The 17,727-nt window shown below is 43.5% G+C and overlaps 2 protein-coding genes across 4 annotated transcripts in view; both read left to right on the plus strand.

Annotated features, from left to right (window-relative positions):
* Positions 1 to 13,704, plus strand: part of AP1G1 (adaptor related protein complex 1 subunit gamma 1) — a 38,465-nt gene extending 24,761 nt beyond the window's left edge. Inside the window, exons 12-23 of the mRNA XM_063410804.1 lie at positions 1,028 to 1,168; positions 1,465 to 1,519; positions 2,596 to 2,718; positions 3,031 to 3,120; positions 3,575 to 3,702; positions 4,265 to 4,369; positions 4,860 to 5,001; positions 5,577 to 5,703; positions 6,151 to 6,246; positions 6,488 to 6,648; positions 7,641 to 7,739; positions 9,822 to 13,704. Of these exons, the coding sequence (XP_063266874.1) occupies positions 1,028 to 1,168; positions 1,465 to 1,519; positions 2,596 to 2,718; positions 3,031 to 3,120; positions 3,575 to 3,702; positions 4,265 to 4,369; positions 4,860 to 5,001; positions 5,577 to 5,703; positions 6,151 to 6,246; positions 6,488 to 6,648; positions 7,641 to 7,739; positions 9,822 to 9,923 (1,369 nt within the window). The 3' untranslated portion in view covers positions 9,924 to 13,704. The remainder of the gene's footprint in view (positions 1 to 1,027; positions 1,169 to 1,464; positions 1,520 to 2,595; positions 2,719 to 3,030; positions 3,121 to 3,574; positions 3,703 to 4,264; positions 4,370 to 4,859; positions 5,002 to 5,576; positions 5,704 to 6,150; positions 6,247 to 6,487; positions 6,649 to 7,640; positions 7,740 to 9,821) is intronic.
* Positions 13,705 to 14,159: 455 nt separating this feature from the next.
* PHLPP2 (PH domain and leucine rich repeat protein phosphatase 2) overlaps positions 14,160 to 17,727 on the plus strand; it is a 34,928-nt gene continuing 31,360 nt past the window's right edge. Inside the window, exons 1-2 of one of the 3 annotated variants that reach the window (XM_063410801.1) lie at positions 14,160 to 14,844; positions 15,015 to 15,259. In XM_063410801.1, coding sequence (XP_063266871.1) covers positions 14,596 to 14,844; positions 15,015 to 15,259 — 494 coding nt within the window. In that variant the 5' untranslated portion in view covers positions 14,160 to 14,595. Of the gene's footprint in view, positions 14,845 to 15,014; positions 15,260 to 17,063; positions 17,228 to 17,727 lie in introns of those variants that run through there. The other 2 variants (XM_063410799.1, XM_063410800.1) reach the window with 2 other exon arrangements.

The raw sequence follows: 17,727 nt of genomic DNA on the forward strand, positions 1-17,727 counted from the left end.
GGTAGCAATTTAGTTTGGTATTTCCAACCTAATTCTGAATACCTCTGTATTTTTTCAGTCCCTGGATACTAGCTGGGTAAAAAGCAAAGTAATACATTTACAATTCACCATTCTGTAAAAAAATCTTATTATGATAATAACTAGGAAAATCTAGAGAAGTAGTGCTGTCTAGATGTTCTCAGGTTCTTGAGAACAAATAGCATGTGCCCAGTAGCATTTTAAAATTCAGTCAGGGTTATTTAGTGAACCTGTTTTAATGTGTTTTAATACAGCTGCTGCAAAATTGTGCAGAAATCAATCACATTTGAAGTTAGTAGTCTTCATCCAAAAAATGACAGAAGAATGAGACCTGTGCTAGAATCAACCACAGAAGCTGCAAGTAGAAGGGCTTGAGAGTAGCCTCTGAGGTCTCAATGTGCACAAAAAGGAATAGCAAGGAGCTAGTACTCTGGCTAGTTGTGGTGTCAGTACTTCTGTGGTGAGGAGGAATTAACAACATCAGGGTAACTTTGGGTTCTAGAAATCTTATGTAGTTTATCCAACTGGATACAGTAAAGCTTCTCAGTTAATATTTTAAATCTCTGCTGTGTTTGAATCTCTAATATATGGAGTTGGAAACAGGTCTGTTCTGGATCCTGAAGCTAGCTGTGGCATGCTTTAATAGTTACAGTTGTGTGTCAGAAATGACCAGCATTTAGTTACACTTGGACAGTCAGACTTTAATCCTGATGGACTCTGGCTGCTAAAAGACATTGCTAGCCTTAAGCTATCTTGAACAGATGGATAGATAGATTCTAGAATACCCCATAGCCCCACTCCCTCTTAATTTTTTGGAGGGAGGATGTTTGTCTGCCTATGAACAAAAAAACACTACACATTAAATGTGGAGGGCTGTTCACACAGGATTAGTAAGTATTCATCTCTTCTTAATTAAAAGGTAACTCCAGTTTTGTAGCTGGATTTGGGATTTTTTTTACTTCCTTCACTAGGTGAAGTTACTTGACTGGTTTTCTGTCTTTTGCCCTAGGCGTGCAATGGAACTGAGTTTCGCTCTTGTTAATGGGAACAATGTCCGTGGAATGATGAAGGAATTACTGTATTTCCTAGATTCTTGTGAACCAGAGTTCAAGGCAGACTGTGCATCTGGAATATTTCTTGCAGCTGAAAAGTATGGAGTTGTTTTACTTGATAATAATTTTTGCTGCATCCTTGGGATTGTGGACATCTTGTGTGTTGTTTCTCTCCCTGCTTGCTCCCAAGACAGAATGTGTTGATTCATTTCTTCTCTGTTCTCTGATTTATGTATGGCTTGTCAGTTGTAGCTCTCCCACTGTATTGGTGTCCTTCCTCACAAAGCAGTGGGCCAGGAAATAATTGAAAGGGGAGGTTCTGATGATGGTGGATTTCTTGGTGGTGTTGAAGACTGACAGTTATTGCTCTAACTTGTTTTCCTAATTTTGTCAGATATGCTCCTTCCAAGCGCTGGCACATAGACACAATTATGAGAGTCTTAACAACGGTAAGTTAAATTGCCTCTCTTGTGTGTGACTACATAGAATTTTTTTAATTCTGGAGGAAGTTACCATCAAGTTGGAGATGGTTCTAAAGGCTGGAAGATAACAAATGCTAAAATATATAGAGGAAGTGTACTTAACGATAGTCACGTTTACTGAGTTTACATATTTCTGACTGGCTGCCTTGGATCACTGAGTGATTTTTTAGAAGAACAGTACTATTTCAGAAACACACAAGAATAACAGTGTGTAACAGTGTTTCTACTGCAGTAATCACATAAGTTTCTAAGGACAACTCGTGTACTGTCTGATTCCAGTATACAGTCCTTTCAGAGGACAGTGAGCGCAGCCTTAGTGACTTGCAAAGAGAAAAGGGGTGAAGGAGTTTCTTGAAATTACTCCAAGTTGAGTTTATCAAAACTTTTTAATGAACCTGTGTCAACAGCCTTCTAGTTCACCTTCTTTGGGTTTAATTATTACTCTTTACCTACTTGAATTTTTGTATAAACATCACAGCTGAGGTGGAACTGGAGTAGTGCTTTGGCAACCAAGGGAAGAGATCTTGGTAACTTGGGTAGGCAGTGTGTTCTGTCAGGCAAAAGAGTAGGAAGAGATTTGTCAGTATTAATGTTCAAATTTGAGAAGTTCAAGAAGGAAGTCTGGCTGGGGTGCTCTTGTCACCCTGAAACAGAGAGGTAGATTGTCTGAAGTGAGAATTAATTTCCATTGGAAGGTTGGCTGTGAGAATTGCTCTCAGATGACTTTCTTCAGTAAAGTAATTGCCTTTTCTTGTCTGCGAGATAAACCATTCACAAAGTTGTATTAATTTCTGCACTCTATCCCCTTGCAGCTTCAGGGTATTTATAGTGTGGATTTCTCTGCATATAGTTTTACTTGTTGGTAAATATGTTGTCCTGTATTTCTGCCACCCTGAGGTTGCTCAAAGTAAACCATAAAGTGCTAATGGATGAGAGGGTTGATTTTTATTTCCAGGTGCATCAGGTGGTTTTGTAAAAGTTATCACAGCTGCTGAGTGTCGCTTAAGAAGATACATAGTGAAACCTAACAATTGTTCTTGCAGGCAGGAAGTTATGTTCGTGATGATGCTGTTCCCAATCTGATCCAGTTAATAACTAATAGTGTGGAGATGCATGCCTACACTGTGCAGAGACTCTACAAAGCCATCCTTGGAGATTACTCCCAGGTAAAATCAAATGCAGCCAGCTTTAGTTTTTTTGTTGTACTGCAAAAATTACGCATGTTTACTAAGCATCTCTGGGAAAGCCAACATCACACTGTCTCTCTCCAAGGGAGAGACTGCTGAGCAGGCATAGTCTTCTATAAGTTTATGTTCTTTTTAGTTTCTCCAGTTCTCTCATGGAATTCTCGATCAAATCAGATATTCCTCTTTATTGTGCTATGGAAGGCTAAGCTTGCTCCTGGAAATGCAAATGGTATAATTTATCATGCAGGCAGCCATTTATCTCTGAGCGTTTTCTGTTTTTTCTTCTAACAGCAACCCCTGGTACAAGTTGCTTCCTGGTGCATAGGAGAGTATGGAGATCTTCTGGTGTCCGGTCAGTGTGAAGAGGAGGAACCAATACAGGTATGGCTTGGGAAAGAACTGCAACTGGACACTTGGCTGAGGCTGGTGAAGGGAGTGCTTTTCAGCAGTTCCCTAGTGCTGAAATCTGTGATGGTAATGGACCCTGGACAGAAATCTCCTTTCACTGTGTAAACACTGGGTATGTGGAGTGCTGCTGCAACTGGAAGAGTGGTGTGGTTTCAATGCTAACTGATTTGGAAGAAATCTTAGCAGTGTATTTCAGTGGTAAACCCGCTCTTCAATGTGTGAAACAGGAACTGTATTGTAAAACTCGTACTGTAAGATCTCCAGCTGGATGCATGTCTCTCATACTCTAAACATAATGCTGCAGGCTCAGAGTTGCAGAAGAGGTGTGACATGGCCATTAGGCAAGAGACAGATTTTTACAGTATGATATGGAAGGCTTCCTGTAAGCTTCTCTCTGTCTTAGCCTAACCTTGCTGTACCTTTTCAGGTAACAGAGGATGAAGTTCTTGATATTTTAGAAAGTGTCCTGATATCCAATATGTCTGCATCTGTGACACGAGGCTATGCTCTCACTGCCATCATGAAGCTTTCCACAAGGTTCACCTGCACTGTCAAGTGAGTTCCCATTGGTGATATACTGCACAGGGCTTTGTTGCAAATATACCATCAGTTGTCTTCAGTAGGAGTATTCCTTGAACATATTCTGTCATATTCTAAGACTTACGTTATTTGTTGGCATTTACAGTCGTCCTTTGCTCACAGGGTGGAAGATGTCTGCTGTGGGTACTGTTTTCTCTAGGGATGCCCTCTGCTGTGTGGGAACTGTTTCTTGAAAACTCCTTATGGGAAAGAGAAGTCTGTACTCTCAGTGGACTGTTCTTCCCAGTTCCTTTTTTGGATCATGGAGAAAAAAATAGTCTTGTTTCCTGTTGGACACTTCTCAGCATGGGTAGTTGAGCTTTTTTATGCTATACCCTAAGGTGGTGTATTAATCACCTGCTGATGCTTTTGTGAAGGGACAGTTCATATATGGATGTTACATGGATACTGCTGTTTTACATGAGTTACGTGGGACTCCTGTTGAACAGAGACTAGGTAGCATCTTCAGGATGACACAGGCTAATCCCTTGCTTGCTGGTAATTCCGTGGTGTGTTTGTTTTCCCTTGCCCCCAACAGTCGCATTAAGAAGGTAGTTTCCATCTACGGCAGCAGCATTGATGTGGAGCTACAGCAGAGAGCTGTGGAATATAATGCACTTTTCAAGAAATATGATCACATGAGGTAAGTGTTGATAGAGATTTGGTGTTTGAAAAGGATCATTATCTGCTCTGATCTCCTGTAGATGATAGTGTACTGTGAGAATTTTGGTGATTCTTGTGAGGGTTACAGAGGAACTAGAATCCCTCCCCTTCTACAGGGTTAGGAAGCGTTTTAAGGACGTAATGTATCCTGTGTTATTGTTCTGTGATCAGAGACTCTCTCTGCCAAAGCATTTGTCCTGCTTTGAGCCTGAGCTTGTCAAGTACTGAGGGGAAGCAGGAGACAGGAGGGCTTTTTTGTCTTTTAGCTATCAACTGGTGTATTTACACTGGCACAGAATGCCAGAGATTGCTTCTGACCACCTCAAACTGTCATGCAGTCTTGCAGTTCCCCTGCACTGGAGCTCAAGGGAAAAGGCAGGTTGTCCCGTATATATCAGCTCTTGAATGTCTAAGTATTTGGATTGGGATCCAGGAAGATGGCACAGTGTAACTATGTCAGCTTCTTTCAGGCCAGCACTGCTTGAGAGAATGCCAGTAATGGAGAAAGTCACCACAAATGGCCCTGCTGAGATTGTGCAGACCAATGGAGAGACAGAGACAGCAGTACTGGAAACCAAACCTCCACCCTCTGGATTGCAGCCTGCTAACCAGGTAACAGAAACTGGCCTAGGATAAATTGCCACTGCCTGTAAGACTATATTCCAGCCAGTGCCAACAACAAGCTGAGACTGTCTCCCTCACCCTCTCAGCTTCTTTGCTGTTTGTGACTGGTGATGATTATATCATTGCTCTGCTCTGATGGTTCTAGTGTCCAGAACAGGTGTGTGGAGCAGGTCATTGTAGGCTGCTCAGGAGCAGGGTGGGATTATCTCCATTTGTTATGGTGCTAATAATGCCAAGGTTGTGCTTTTGATCCCCTTATGGGCCATTCACTTCAGAGCTGGACTCAATGATTCTTGTGGGTCCCTTCCAACTCAGATTATTTTGTGATTTCCCCAACCTGTCTTAGTGTGCGTGATCCCAGTCCTTCCCTATTTCTTCGGTCCGTCAGGCATGGAAACTAGATTTCTTGTGAGGCATGAAATCACAGTGAAACTAAGAACCCCCCTAACTGGCCATCAGCTCTGGTGGTCTTCAGTTTGAGAACAACAAGAATACAGTGCATTTGCAAGGGAAAGTAGCAGAATGTTGAATATATGTAAATATTACATCCACTCTTTCATTAGGCAAATGATTTATTGGACTTGTTGGGGGGAAGTGATATAACACCTGTAATTCCCACTGCACCTACAAACAAGCCAGCCACTGCTGGTGGGGAGCTGCTTGACCTCCTGGGAGACCTCAACCTAACAGGTAAGCAGGCTGCATTTCTTAGAAGTCTACATTCTCATCCCTGGAATGGGATGAGGGTGGGCTACTTCTTCATTGTCTTTTAAGTCCTAAGTTTTACACTTACTCTTACCAAGATCCATATTAGCGTACAGGTGGGAGTCAGGGAATGAAGGCACAGGTTGATTCTGCATGATTAGCTGGTGAGACTTGAGCACTTTCACACCTGAGTCCGGGGATGCTGTAAGCCTTTCCAGAGAGGACTGAGATGTGAGGAATTAATTCCACTTGAATGCTTGCTAGTGCAAGAGGAGCTAGTTCTTGAAAGCAAAGAAGGGGAGGATGACAATACAGGTGATTTATAGAGCATCATGTAAAAAAGTACAACATGCAGCAGTCAATCTTTGGCAAAGGAGTAATTGCTCTTCATTTCCTGACAGCAAAGTATTAATCCTTCAACATTTCTTGTAGGTTCTCCAGTATCTGCCCCTGCACCCCCGATAGCACAGCCTCCGTTCCTGCTCGATGGACTTACAACTCAGCCTCTCTTCAATGATATTGCTGCAGGTTAGGGACACGTAAATCCTTTGCCTAAAGTGCCCCAAAGCCCAACTAGAAGAGAAAACAAGGAACACTGGGGAAAAAAAAAGACAAAAAAAAGAGGCAATTTGAAAATGTGGCATAGATACTGGAGCACAAGGGCGTGTGTTTAATTTTCAGAAGAGTCCTGGGGTAAAGTAAATGCATACTATGATGTTGAGAATGATCTCCAGATTCTGTAAGTCTGCTGCTCTTCTGTTTCCTACAGGAATCCCCTCCATTACTGCATACAACAAGAATGGGCTGAAAATAGACTTCACCTTTGAGAGGTCGAACACCAACCCTAGCGTCACTGTAATCACGATACAGGCCTCCAACAGCACAGAACTGGATATGACAGATTTTGTTTTCCAAGCTGCAGTACCAAAGGTAGAGCCACTTAGTGCAACTACAGTGAGAAGTTGAGGGCCAGTTGCAAACACTTCCTGATTGGTGCTTTCATGTAGATAGAAACTTGCAAGGTAAACAAGGCAGAGATACGTTCCAAATTTCTTTCAGTGCCCAGTTAGGTAATCTCTTTCCAGTCTGAAAGCACATGTTGTAAATGCAATAGTACACAGATTCCAGTCAAATTAGACCACTTCTCCTTGGACAAAATAGTGTTTTGAAATCACCACTTTCTAGAAAAATGGCTAAACCTCAGGTAAAAAAAACCCATTTGGGTCAAAACCAGTATTTGGAGACACTAATAATACCCTTTATTTTTAATTTCTTAGAAATATACTGTGTTCTTTGGAGCTATGAATACATGAAAGAAAAAATCTTTTGAAGCTATTAGTTGCTTATAAAAATTTAAATGAGTCATAATATGTAATTAATGGCAGTCCTCATTTAAAGAAGTGAATTGTTTCCCCTTGCACTCAGCTGCAGCACAAAATGTGAGAGACAGGAATTGCCTAGTTTATAGCAGAGCAGAGTATTGAGCAGCCATGTGACTGGGATGCTCTCCAAATTCAGGAATATACATTCACTTCTAGGAACTAGTATTCCTCTGACTTGGATTCAGGTAGGTTTTACACCTACCATAGGGAGGAATCAGGGAAAGTAAAGGCCTCCTGAAGTTACAGGTGTGCTGAATGTTCCTCTGAGTGCAACACATGGAAGAAAGCATTGCTGCTCATCCTGGTACACTGCAGTAAGCCCTCATCTCCTATTGTTTGTGTTACCTGGATCCTACTTGCATAGAAAGCAGGTGGGCCAGTGAATGTGTTGTTCTTAGGGAGCAGCAATTTAGGGAATTCAAGAATTGATTATTCAGGGCCAGAAACTGAATTTTTAATTTTCCTTGCTTTCTTTCAGTGCAAGCAAGTCTTCTTACTTGATTATGCATTAATTTTTTTTTCTTTTTGCCCTATTTTTAGACATTCCAGCTGCAGCTTCTGTCTCCCAGCAGCAGTGTCATCCCTGCATTTAACTCTGGGACCATCACACAGGTCATTAAAGTCCTGAATCCACAGAAGGTGAGTGATCCCAAGAACAATTGTTGAAGATACTGCCATGTAATCATTCATTTAGTAGCAGTCAGGGATGCATCTTCAATGACAGGTAGGATGGTAGTCAATTTTATGTTTTTCGTGGCAGTGACTTCAGTTAGAGTTAGGAAAAAGTTATGAAGAACACAGGAGGTTCTGGACACAGGTTTGGTCTTCTATTTGGTTATACTGTTAAAACAGTGTAACAGCTTTGCTATCTTGAATTCATTCACGTCTTGCATCGCAATGGTTGTTTTCAAATGGCCAGAAGAGATTAACGTAGTGTTTCTGAGGGTTGTAAAAGTGATGTTTGGAAGGCAAGCATCTTGACACATAAAGATATATTGAATATTTGTTCCTGCTACCTGCAGCAGTGTTGTTGAAATATTTTTACACAAAAAAGTAGCTTGATCTATATTCTTAAAATTGTATGTCAGGTGGTCTCACTTGTTTTTAATGTGATGCATGTAGTTTTAAATAGTTGGTGGGAAGAATCTTTAGGTGTGATGTAATTGTAATTCCATTTGTTTTGTAGCCTTCAGAGACAGGCTTCAAGACTGAGACATAGCAGACGTGAGGGGAGGGAGGGATGTGGTCCCCATTTCCTCCTTAAGAGGGTTTGCAAGTGCTCAGATGGCATTAGAAAGAAAAATAAAATTGAGATCACATTTCTTCCTTTGAGACAGTCTTATGATCTTAAACGAACTTAAAATATCTGAAGCTTTTCATAGGTTAAAACTTATGTATTGCTCTGGATGTAAAGTGTTTCTGCTAGATTGATATGCCAGTGAGAAAAAAAACCCCATAAATTTCAGCCCAAGTTGCACTGAATGGCAGTCTTCTAGTGCATAGTTTTTGTGGTTTCCAATGCATCTCCCTTTATTTCCATGTACTGTTTATTGCAATGTTCCATTTCTGCTCACCTCTGCCTATATTAAGCCACATGACTAATTATTCTGTGTCTTATATACATCTGATACCAGTTTCTCTGTGGTGCTGTAGAGCACCTTTCAAAGATCACCTTGAAAGTTATCTTCCGAACATTGGAGGATTTAGGTGTTTTCCTGTAATGTGCCAGAATGGTGAAACACACCTAAGGTAGTGGCATGCTTTCTGTAGGAAAGCCACAACTCCTAGGAACACTTCAGAGTACAGAGGTGCACACAGAGCCATCATGGTGGACTGAAACTAATGGCTAGTTTTCTAAAACACCAAATAAACCAAAAAGTGACAGTGATGTTGTTGATCTATTAATGATACAGCATAACTTGTTTATCCTGAGCCTGGCTGAAGCAGTCATCGTCTTCCTTTCTTCCCTCTTCTAACCCTTTTGTGTATTTGCCTGTAGGTATGGAGGAAAGAGACAGAAATGGTCAGCTCTTGGCTTTTCATTTTTGGATTTCTTGAGAGAGAGAATAGGGAACGTGACTGGCGCATGCCGTATTCTAAGCTGTTTTTAAGGGCCGCCTAGTATGTGGGTGACAGCCAAATGACAGTGTGAAGTGACTTCTGAGCTATTCCACCATTTAGTTACAGCAGAAGGGAATGTTCTTGGAGATTCTGTTTCCAGTCTTTCATAGGCTATTTCCTTCATAGTGCTGCTGAGCTGTGCAGTACTTGAAGTTTCTAGACTGCTGCATTGAATGGACAGCCCATTTCTCCCTGCAAGCCCAAGTGCAGTGCAGCCAAGTACAAATCTGCCACCTGCTTTCTTCTGTTCTTAACTGGATTTTGGAGGTGGTTAATTTTGTATTTAAGGACTTCAGTGCTTCCAAGAGCAGGGCCAATACAGACACAGATGTGGGTAGAAGCTGTACTGTAACTTTTCTAAGGCTTGTACCTGATCTGAGAACTACAGTGACCAATCAATGTCCTACCAGATTGAGCATTTATCTGCTGTGTCATAGCTCACCCTGCACATACTCCCAGCAAGCTCTTGCAGTCAGGAAAAGTCTATGTTGAGTTTGTGGGATGGAGAGGGGAACTGGATGAGGTGGGAGTCTGTGACCTCTAATGAAGACCTGAATTTGTTTTGTTTGTGTTTGGTTTTTTCCCCTTTTTCTCTTGTAGCAACAACTACGTATGCGGATCAAGTTGACATATAATCACAAGGGCTCAGCAATGCAGGATCTAGCAGAAGTCAACAACTTCCCCCCTCAGTCTTGGCAGTGAGGCTCTGGCACCATTCTTATTCTCATCCCACCCAATCAAAAGAACTCTGGGAAGAAGGTTGTGATCCTTGGCAATCCCCCAAACTGCACCATGCGCATGGGGAACAAATGAGACCTGCTGATGAGGAGGAATTTTCCTGAAGTGATTGCTGACTTTGAAGCATATCTGTTAAGACTAATCTCCTCTCCTCTGCTGATGAGGCTGGCAGCTTGTGGAGGCTACTGTGCACTTCCTCACACATGCATTCACAGCCAGAAGCAACATTCCCTTCTCCCCTTCCCCACCCTCCTTCCCCCTCAAAAAGGAACACAGCCTGGTTGGAAGAGAAGTCTGGAATTTCTAGCAGGGAAACTTTCTTCTCTCTGCAGCAAGTGAGCAGTTGCTCCTTCTTTCTGCTGGCTTTTTTTCCCTGGGGTGGGTAAGGTGTGTTGTCATTCATTTCTAGCTGGATTCTTTCAGGCATTTTCATCTGGGATTCAGATAGGGTCTTGGGGAATGTCAGGCTGCCCTGCCTCTTTCTTGTATGCCCCGTGTCTTAAGGGGCTGGAGGCTTCTTATGACCTACTCAGTGCATTATTGTATACACCCACTTCTTAGTTATGTGCTGCATACCAAGAGCAAGTGAGGCCTTTGGAGTTCATCTGCAAACCTGGGACACAGTGCAGAAGTGGTGCTGGTAAGAGTTGGTAAAATTGCTTTGGTGCTGTACTTGGAAATGAAGCCCTTACACCTACATTTTCTTTCCTTCCATCAGTAGCCACAGCCATGCAGATTCAGAGTCTTCTGTAGCTTCCCCAGAAAGTGAAGTGAGTTATGAGCGACATAGAGATAAAAGGAGCAGCTGATTTTCTACCACATACAGTTTCAAAGTCTTTCAACCTGTTAGTTGGAGTTTATGGGTAGAAAAGACACATTCAGTTTTGTATATCAGTTTTCGGGCAAGGGCTTTGCTCCTGCTGGGAGACTCATCAGAGACTATGTTGCAAAGTTGCTCTTCCTGGTTATTCCAGAACTTCTCCCCAATTTTATTTCCAGAGCCTGTTGTAGACCCCCTGGGTTCCATTTGAGTTATTCTGACTGGGATATTTGTGTTGTATCTGTAATATTGGCACTGAAATAAAGACCATGCAGTTTAAAGAGAGACCTTTTCCCATTTTTTTACTTAGTTGATCCTTGCTCCCCTTTCAGAATAATGTGGCAGTTCAGGTTCAGACTGAACATAACTAAATTGTGTTTTGAACAGAAGCCAGTCATTTGAGTATTTGGATCCAAAGATGCAAGGTCTGGTTGGTACCTGTCTGAGCTCACAGAAAGCTGTGTTCAGGGATGTCCCTGCAGGAACTCCTGGGAGGTAGTGCAGTTCTGAGCAGTCTCTTGGAGGTGATGTGTAAGACAGACAAAAGCACAGTGTGACAAACTTCAGATGTTCAGTGCTCTTTAGGATATGTCTTAGAATATATGTTAGGTCTTCATTTGTGAGTGTGCTAGTAAGCTGAAGGCTGGGCACTTCTGCTTCAGTTCTGTTCTAGGGCTTTCCAGATCATTGAGTGCTCTGAGGGCAAGCTTAGACATAGCTTCTTGTGTCCGTAAGTGCTAACACCAGGCTCCAGAACTTGCCAAAAATATTGCAAGAGTGATCCATAGTGTACTTAGGGAAAACGGAAGACCTGTTCTGCCCTTGAATTGGGAGCAGGAAGCCACTAAGGGTTGTTCAGTCTGGTCTGGTCTTAACTGCATTAAACAATATAATGTAGGACTGTCACTGATTAAAGTGTTGGTCCATGTGTAGTAGAGTAAATTTATCTTCTCTTGAAGGGTATTTTTGCTGCCTTACCAGTTGATCTGGTTTGGGCCTTTGGATTAGCAAAGAGCTTTTTTATTTCTGGAACTGGTATCAGTGTAGGCTTATAAAATCTATAAGAACAATGGATGATTTCCTTAAAATTAACTTTTGGTTGTGGTAGGGTCATGCCTTGCCTATCTGTGATGAGATATATCTTGTGCTTAGCTAGAAGCATCACAAAACAGGCAGTTTTTCAGGAAATGGCTGAATCAGGGTCCATTTCTGGTGCTGAGCATTTAGCTTACTTGTTTTCACTGCATTTGTGGCTATTCATTGCCCCACTAGCTCAAACTCAGCGTTGAAGACTGAGCATGTTAAATCCATACCCCAGTGAGCTCTGAGGGCGTCCCAGATAAAAAGCTAATGGGAAGTCTTCGCCTTGGTTCCCGAACTCCTCATAAGCTCTCCCATTCTCTTCACAGAGTTGTACATGGTCACTCGTACTGAAAGCCAGCAAGCCTCGCTCTCCCTTTGGTTTTGCTGGGCAAGAGCACTGGTACAGGAAATTAGATGTGAAGGAAGAAGAAAATTGTCTCTCGCCTGGCCAGTTTGTTGCAGCAGAGTTGGGAACAGTCTATATTCTCCCTCTTGTCATGCTTGTTTTCTGTCCCCTAGAGCAGCTGGGGTTTGCTGTCCATGTCTGGTAAGCTTGCAGGGTGAATTCTTTCTGTGTTCTTGGCTCCTTGAGCCACCCTTGCACTGTGTCTGTGGGGAAATGGGCATTTTGTCATGTATTTGAGTTGAGCTGGAGGAGGCAATGCGTGTACCCAAAATACGTTTTGCAGGAAGCCATCCCTTGGCTATGAAGTACTCTTTTGTATCAGCCAAACATTCCAGTTGTGCTTGGAGCTCTCCCCTCTTCACTAAGGGATGGATGCTGACATTACACAAGGAAGGCCAGGCTTCACACCTTCCCCTGTCTGCAATATCAGATAATGCTGCTTGCTCCTTGACCCCCATGTGCATTTCAAGCTCTGTGCTGCTGCTGTGGTTTTCCTCTGGAGAGTACTCGCACGTCTGAGGCATTCCAAGCATACACTAAGTCCTCTTCCCGCCAGTTGAATGCAACAATTCTTAAAGGTCTGGTCAACGTTTTCCTTGCTTCAGTGTAAGGGGGATATAAAGGCAGCAAGATACGGACTTCATGGCTAATTTTACTAATATCTGCATGGGAGGCTTTGGAACTGGGAGACACTGGATGTCTGTTTTTCCAAGTGAATGTATTTTGAGTCAAAAAATGACAGAAACAATAGTGGCCATAAGGGGCCTGAACAGGGAGGAGACATGGAAAGGTCCTAAAAGTCGACTTTGTCCGGGTCTTGATGGCACAAAATATGGCCTTGAACAACTTATTTAAGCAATAGCAGCGAGGGAACTGTCTTTACAGGACCTTGGATCTCTAGCTCAGAAGCACCTGGGAAAGGTACCAGTGCCTTCCTTAAGGCTGGTACTAGCTGTGAGCCACAGCAGCAGTGACGCTGGTGCACTTTTATGTGTTCATTTTTTACTTGGAGGCTGTGAGGGAAGGAGCTGCTGGACTGCTTCCCTTTTAACTTTCACTCTATTCCTGTATATTCCTTTTTCTTTCATGATGATGTAATTTAAATTTTACAGAGCCCCATCCCACCTCTTCGGCAGTATAGAGAAAAAAAAAAAGGCAAACAAAAAACTAGAATACAAACCCCAACAAATGTACCGAATTTAAAGTGAAAAACATGCCATTTGAGGCAGGGCACCTGTTGGCACTCGAAATTCTGGAGACCTATTTTTGAGATGTGAAAAATTCAAGTAAATATGCTGAGTCATAGGTGAGTGAGGAGCTTAACAGATGTAAACATTTAAATGGGATGCATTAGACTTCTGCTGTGTGTATTGTCTTTTGGTTGAAACAAATTATGAAGTGACTAATAAAATGAGTCAATATTCAATGATTTTAAACTGTGCCTTATTGCTTTCTACAAATACAGTGGGATAGAATGTTTTGATTCTTAATGTTTGGCCATGGCAAGGTCAGATGATGCAAAATAGTAAGGTCATATTTTGAAAAAACTTTACAGGAAATTTTGGAGACCAAGATGAGTGGACAATTGCAAAACACTTGAGCGCTCCTGTGGAATACCATCCTGAGCGAGACGATGTTAGTTTATGTGCTGCAATGCGTGTCCTAGGTGCTAGAAAGGTGTGATGGGATCTGAACACAAGGAATGTGTTTGGAGCCTTCTCTGGGAGCTTGTAAAAGACCCCTTTCATTCTTCATGTGCCTCTTGGACAAGGATTGTCGTCATGTCTCTGTCCCCACGTGTGCCTGCTTTGTGTTTTCTAGTCAGTCACATTTCACTAGATGACCTTTCACGTCTCCTCAAAACATGTAATTTCACTGTGGGGAAGGTGGGAGGCTCTTATTAATGTGCTTGATCCTGTTGGGGCAGAAGCAGTGGCTGTCCTAAAACACTCAAATTCTTGTAAACTGTAATGATGATGTCGTTGGTAGGTGATGACGTCATTAGTAGTGAATGACATTATTGGTAGCAGCCACTAGTTAAGATTGGAAAGGCTTACGTGGTGGACCTGCAGGGCAGCAGAAGAACGGTGATATTCGGCTGTTTAGCGGCGCACCTTCAGCTGCGGGGCGCTGACGGTGACAGACCCTGGAGCTCTGTGAAAGGCGAGTGGCGCCAGGTGCGTTTGCAGCGTCCACGTGAGCTTTGCTCTTTCCCCGCCCGGCTGCTGAACGGCTCGCACTCGGCACTCTCGCTGTGGAAGGACACGGACACAGGCGCGGAGCTCGGGGTCCCCGGCCCGAAGCGGCTCCGGCGGGGGCAGCGGGGAATGCCGGTCCTGCCGCGGCCCGGGGCGGGGCCTGGGCCGGACCGCCCGTGCGCTTCCGGGGCGGGGCCGTGGAGGCCCGGGGCGTCGGTCCGGCCGGCGATGGGGGAGGCCGGGCCGGGGCCGGGGCCAGGGCCGGGTGCTGGGCCGGGGCCCAGGGAGGCGCAGGAGCTCGAGGAGGACGAGGCGGCGGCGCCGGGCGGCGCACGAGGGGCCCGGGTCGGACCCCGCGGCGGCATCCGGGTGTTGAAGGTGAGGAGGGGACCGAGGCCTCCGCCGCTCCGGACGATTCGGTGGGGTGGGGGCACTTGCCTGCCGCGACCTTGGTCTTCCCCATCCCAGTGGCTGCTGCCTGTGCGGGGCGGGTCGGTGCGGCCGCGGCCGGAGGCGGTGCTGACGCTCGGGGCTGGGTTGCCTTGCAGAGGAACGCGAAGCGCACTGGGAGCAGGAGCTGCCAGAGCAGGAGTCGAGTTGGTTCCCGTGAGAGGACCTGGCTGAAAGGGGACGTCGGACGAGGCTGCGTGTATGTTTATGGAAGAGACTCAGCAGCTGCGGCTCCTTCGGACTTGCGCCTGGTCCTCTGCACAGTAGACACCCAAGCCTCGGAGATCTGTGACGGAGAAGGGAGGAAAAACCTCTTTTTGCAGCTTCATGGAGACCTGGTCAGGTGAGGGCCGAGAAAGGATAACCTGACTGAAATGTTTTGAGAGGCTCTGTTCACCGTGTGCCTATGCCTGTCGGCACGGCAGGTGGGGAATAGGCAGAGATAGCTGGCAGTCAGGTACAGCCTTGAGTCATGCACTTTATAAAAATTAGATAGTGGTGAAATAAAAGCTACACACCTCGTAGTTGTGTGTTTTAACAGGGAGGGTTTGACTGTTGGTCCAGCCAGAAATATGTCCTCATTTGCTGGATAGAGGCACCCGTTCATATATTCCTTTGTTATTTTCTGTGTTACGGGGATTTTAGCATCTGGGCAACCTGATCTATTTAAGAGGCTGTAAACGGTTATTTTGAGTCAGCAAAGTAAGTAAGGTGCTTTCACAACTATGTCATGTAATATTTACATGTTAATTTTTTTTTTGCTGAGAAGAGTTGCCAGCTAAATAATTAAAGGCAGACAGAAATTATAGCAAGGGTTGTATAAAGAAGGCTTAAGCATCAGATGCTGTATTTTATCCCTGAAGTCAATTTAGGCTGAAAATAGATGGGTCAGGGTTTAATGTGCATGAACTTTATGCTATGAGTATGTTATGGACTCCTCTAGGTTTAGAAGCTCCCATTCCATTTGTTACGATTTAAAGTTTGTACTGATTCTTCTGGACTTAAGATTCAGTTATAAAATTGCTACTCCTGTTCTCAGGGGCAAATAATTGCTGTGGTCTCCTTACTTAAAGGCTTAAGCTGTAGATACAATGCATTTTGAACAGAGCTAGTATTGGATTTTTGATGGTGAAATGAAGGTTACAGGTTGCATGTGTCCAAATTTTAAAACTGTGGTGTGTATTTGCACTTTAATGGGGTGGGAACACTAGTGGTGGGAGATGCAGAGAGAGCAGGACCTGTTTAAAACTCACTGTTGGAGAAGGTTATTTAGAACCGTTTGCCTTGCCCTGCTCAGGGTTATAGGAATTAGGGATGGATTAGTTAGAAACACTGTATGAGAACAGATGGACACTTGAACATAGGCACCGAGGCAGCTGAAAACCTTTGTTTGTTGCTTGAAAAATTTATAGGAAAGTTGGCATGTTTTGGACCCTAATAACAAGCAGATTTTCCAGCATTTTTAGGGAGGAGCAGACCTGTTCGTGCAGATCATGAAAAGGCTTAAGTAAAGCTTATTGATAATGTTCAGAGAGATACATTTTGACTTTATTTAGCTTTTGAAGTGGCTTTTGCATTGGAATTCTTTTCAATCTCTCTTTTCTTATGCTAGCTAGCTATGCCTGTCTTTGATTTGTGGCAGATTTTGCACTGGATTAGCAAATTGGATCTGCTGCCAATCTTTTGGAAGCACGTATGGAGCTGTAAATTATTACTTCCCACTCTTTTTGCCTCTTGGTACGTCTAGGACTTGGTCAAGATTTGTCATAAATTTTCTGAAGAGTTCTTGGTTATGTTGTGTCATTTCCTTGTAATTCTCAGTGTGTTCGTCACAGAAGAGATCCTTGAATTCCTTCCCACTGGAATTGTAGGGAAATGGGAGTTACCAGTATTGCTTCAGTAACACCTGTGTTAGCAGCAGGTAGCAGGCCTGAATGGTATCTACTTGCATGTCCACTGCAAGATGACAGAGTGCTTAAGATTATCCTTGAGCCCTGTTGAGACAATTCCTTCCTCAAACAAACTTTACCAATTACTTTAATAACATGTTCACACTACAAATTACTTTATTAAATATCTGATCATATCTTAGCATAAGTCTATGTATCTCCCAGACGGCTTCTGAATCTTCACCCTTTTAATATCAGCAGGTGACTTTCTTCCCAGAGCATGGCAGACATTGGTTTGGCACCTGACTTGGAAGACTGAAAGCTGTATGAAAGAACAGCAGAAGCTCTTTTATGTATTCAGCCTAAATATTCAGCAATGTCCTTGTGATCATTCTGTTTCCTTTTCAATTCTGTGAATTCAAGTAAGTTTTTGTAAGAACTTTTTCTTCTCCACAATGCATCTCAAGGATCTTTAGCTTTCTCCTAGCCACAATCTTTGTTTATGCTTGTATCCCTTCATATCCAGAAACTATATCTTCCTGCGGAGGGAAGGGTTAAACAAGAATTGCACAGATACTTTCTTTGGTCTGGATACTGCTCATAACAAAAATTTAAACTTCAAAGATTTGAAAACTTGACCCTTACTTATGGAGAGCTACAGTTGTAACAGGAGTGAAACTGAAATTGGTGCTCCTTCTTGATGGCTTTTCTGTCTCCTTAAGCCTTTGCACGTGTGCTCGGGAGAGCTGCTGTGAGCGGAGGAAGTGCTCAATCCCTGCTGTGGTACTGCTGAGGATGTCATGAGCCATTTGTGCCAGATTGCAGCTGCTGTGACAACCGCGTGTTCTCACATGTGCCAGCATTCAGAGCTCATTGTGTTGGGTACAGGATGAGTTTGTGAAGTTCTAATGTGATCTCATGC

Source organism: Prinia subflava, chromosome 13 (assembly GCF_021018805.1).
Source record: "Prinia subflava isolate CZ2003 ecotype Zambia chromosome 13, Cam_Psub_1.2, whole genome shotgun sequence".
In the NCBI taxonomy this organism is placed as follows: domain Eukaryota; kingdom Metazoa; phylum Chordata; class Aves; order Passeriformes; family Cisticolidae; genus Prinia; species Prinia subflava.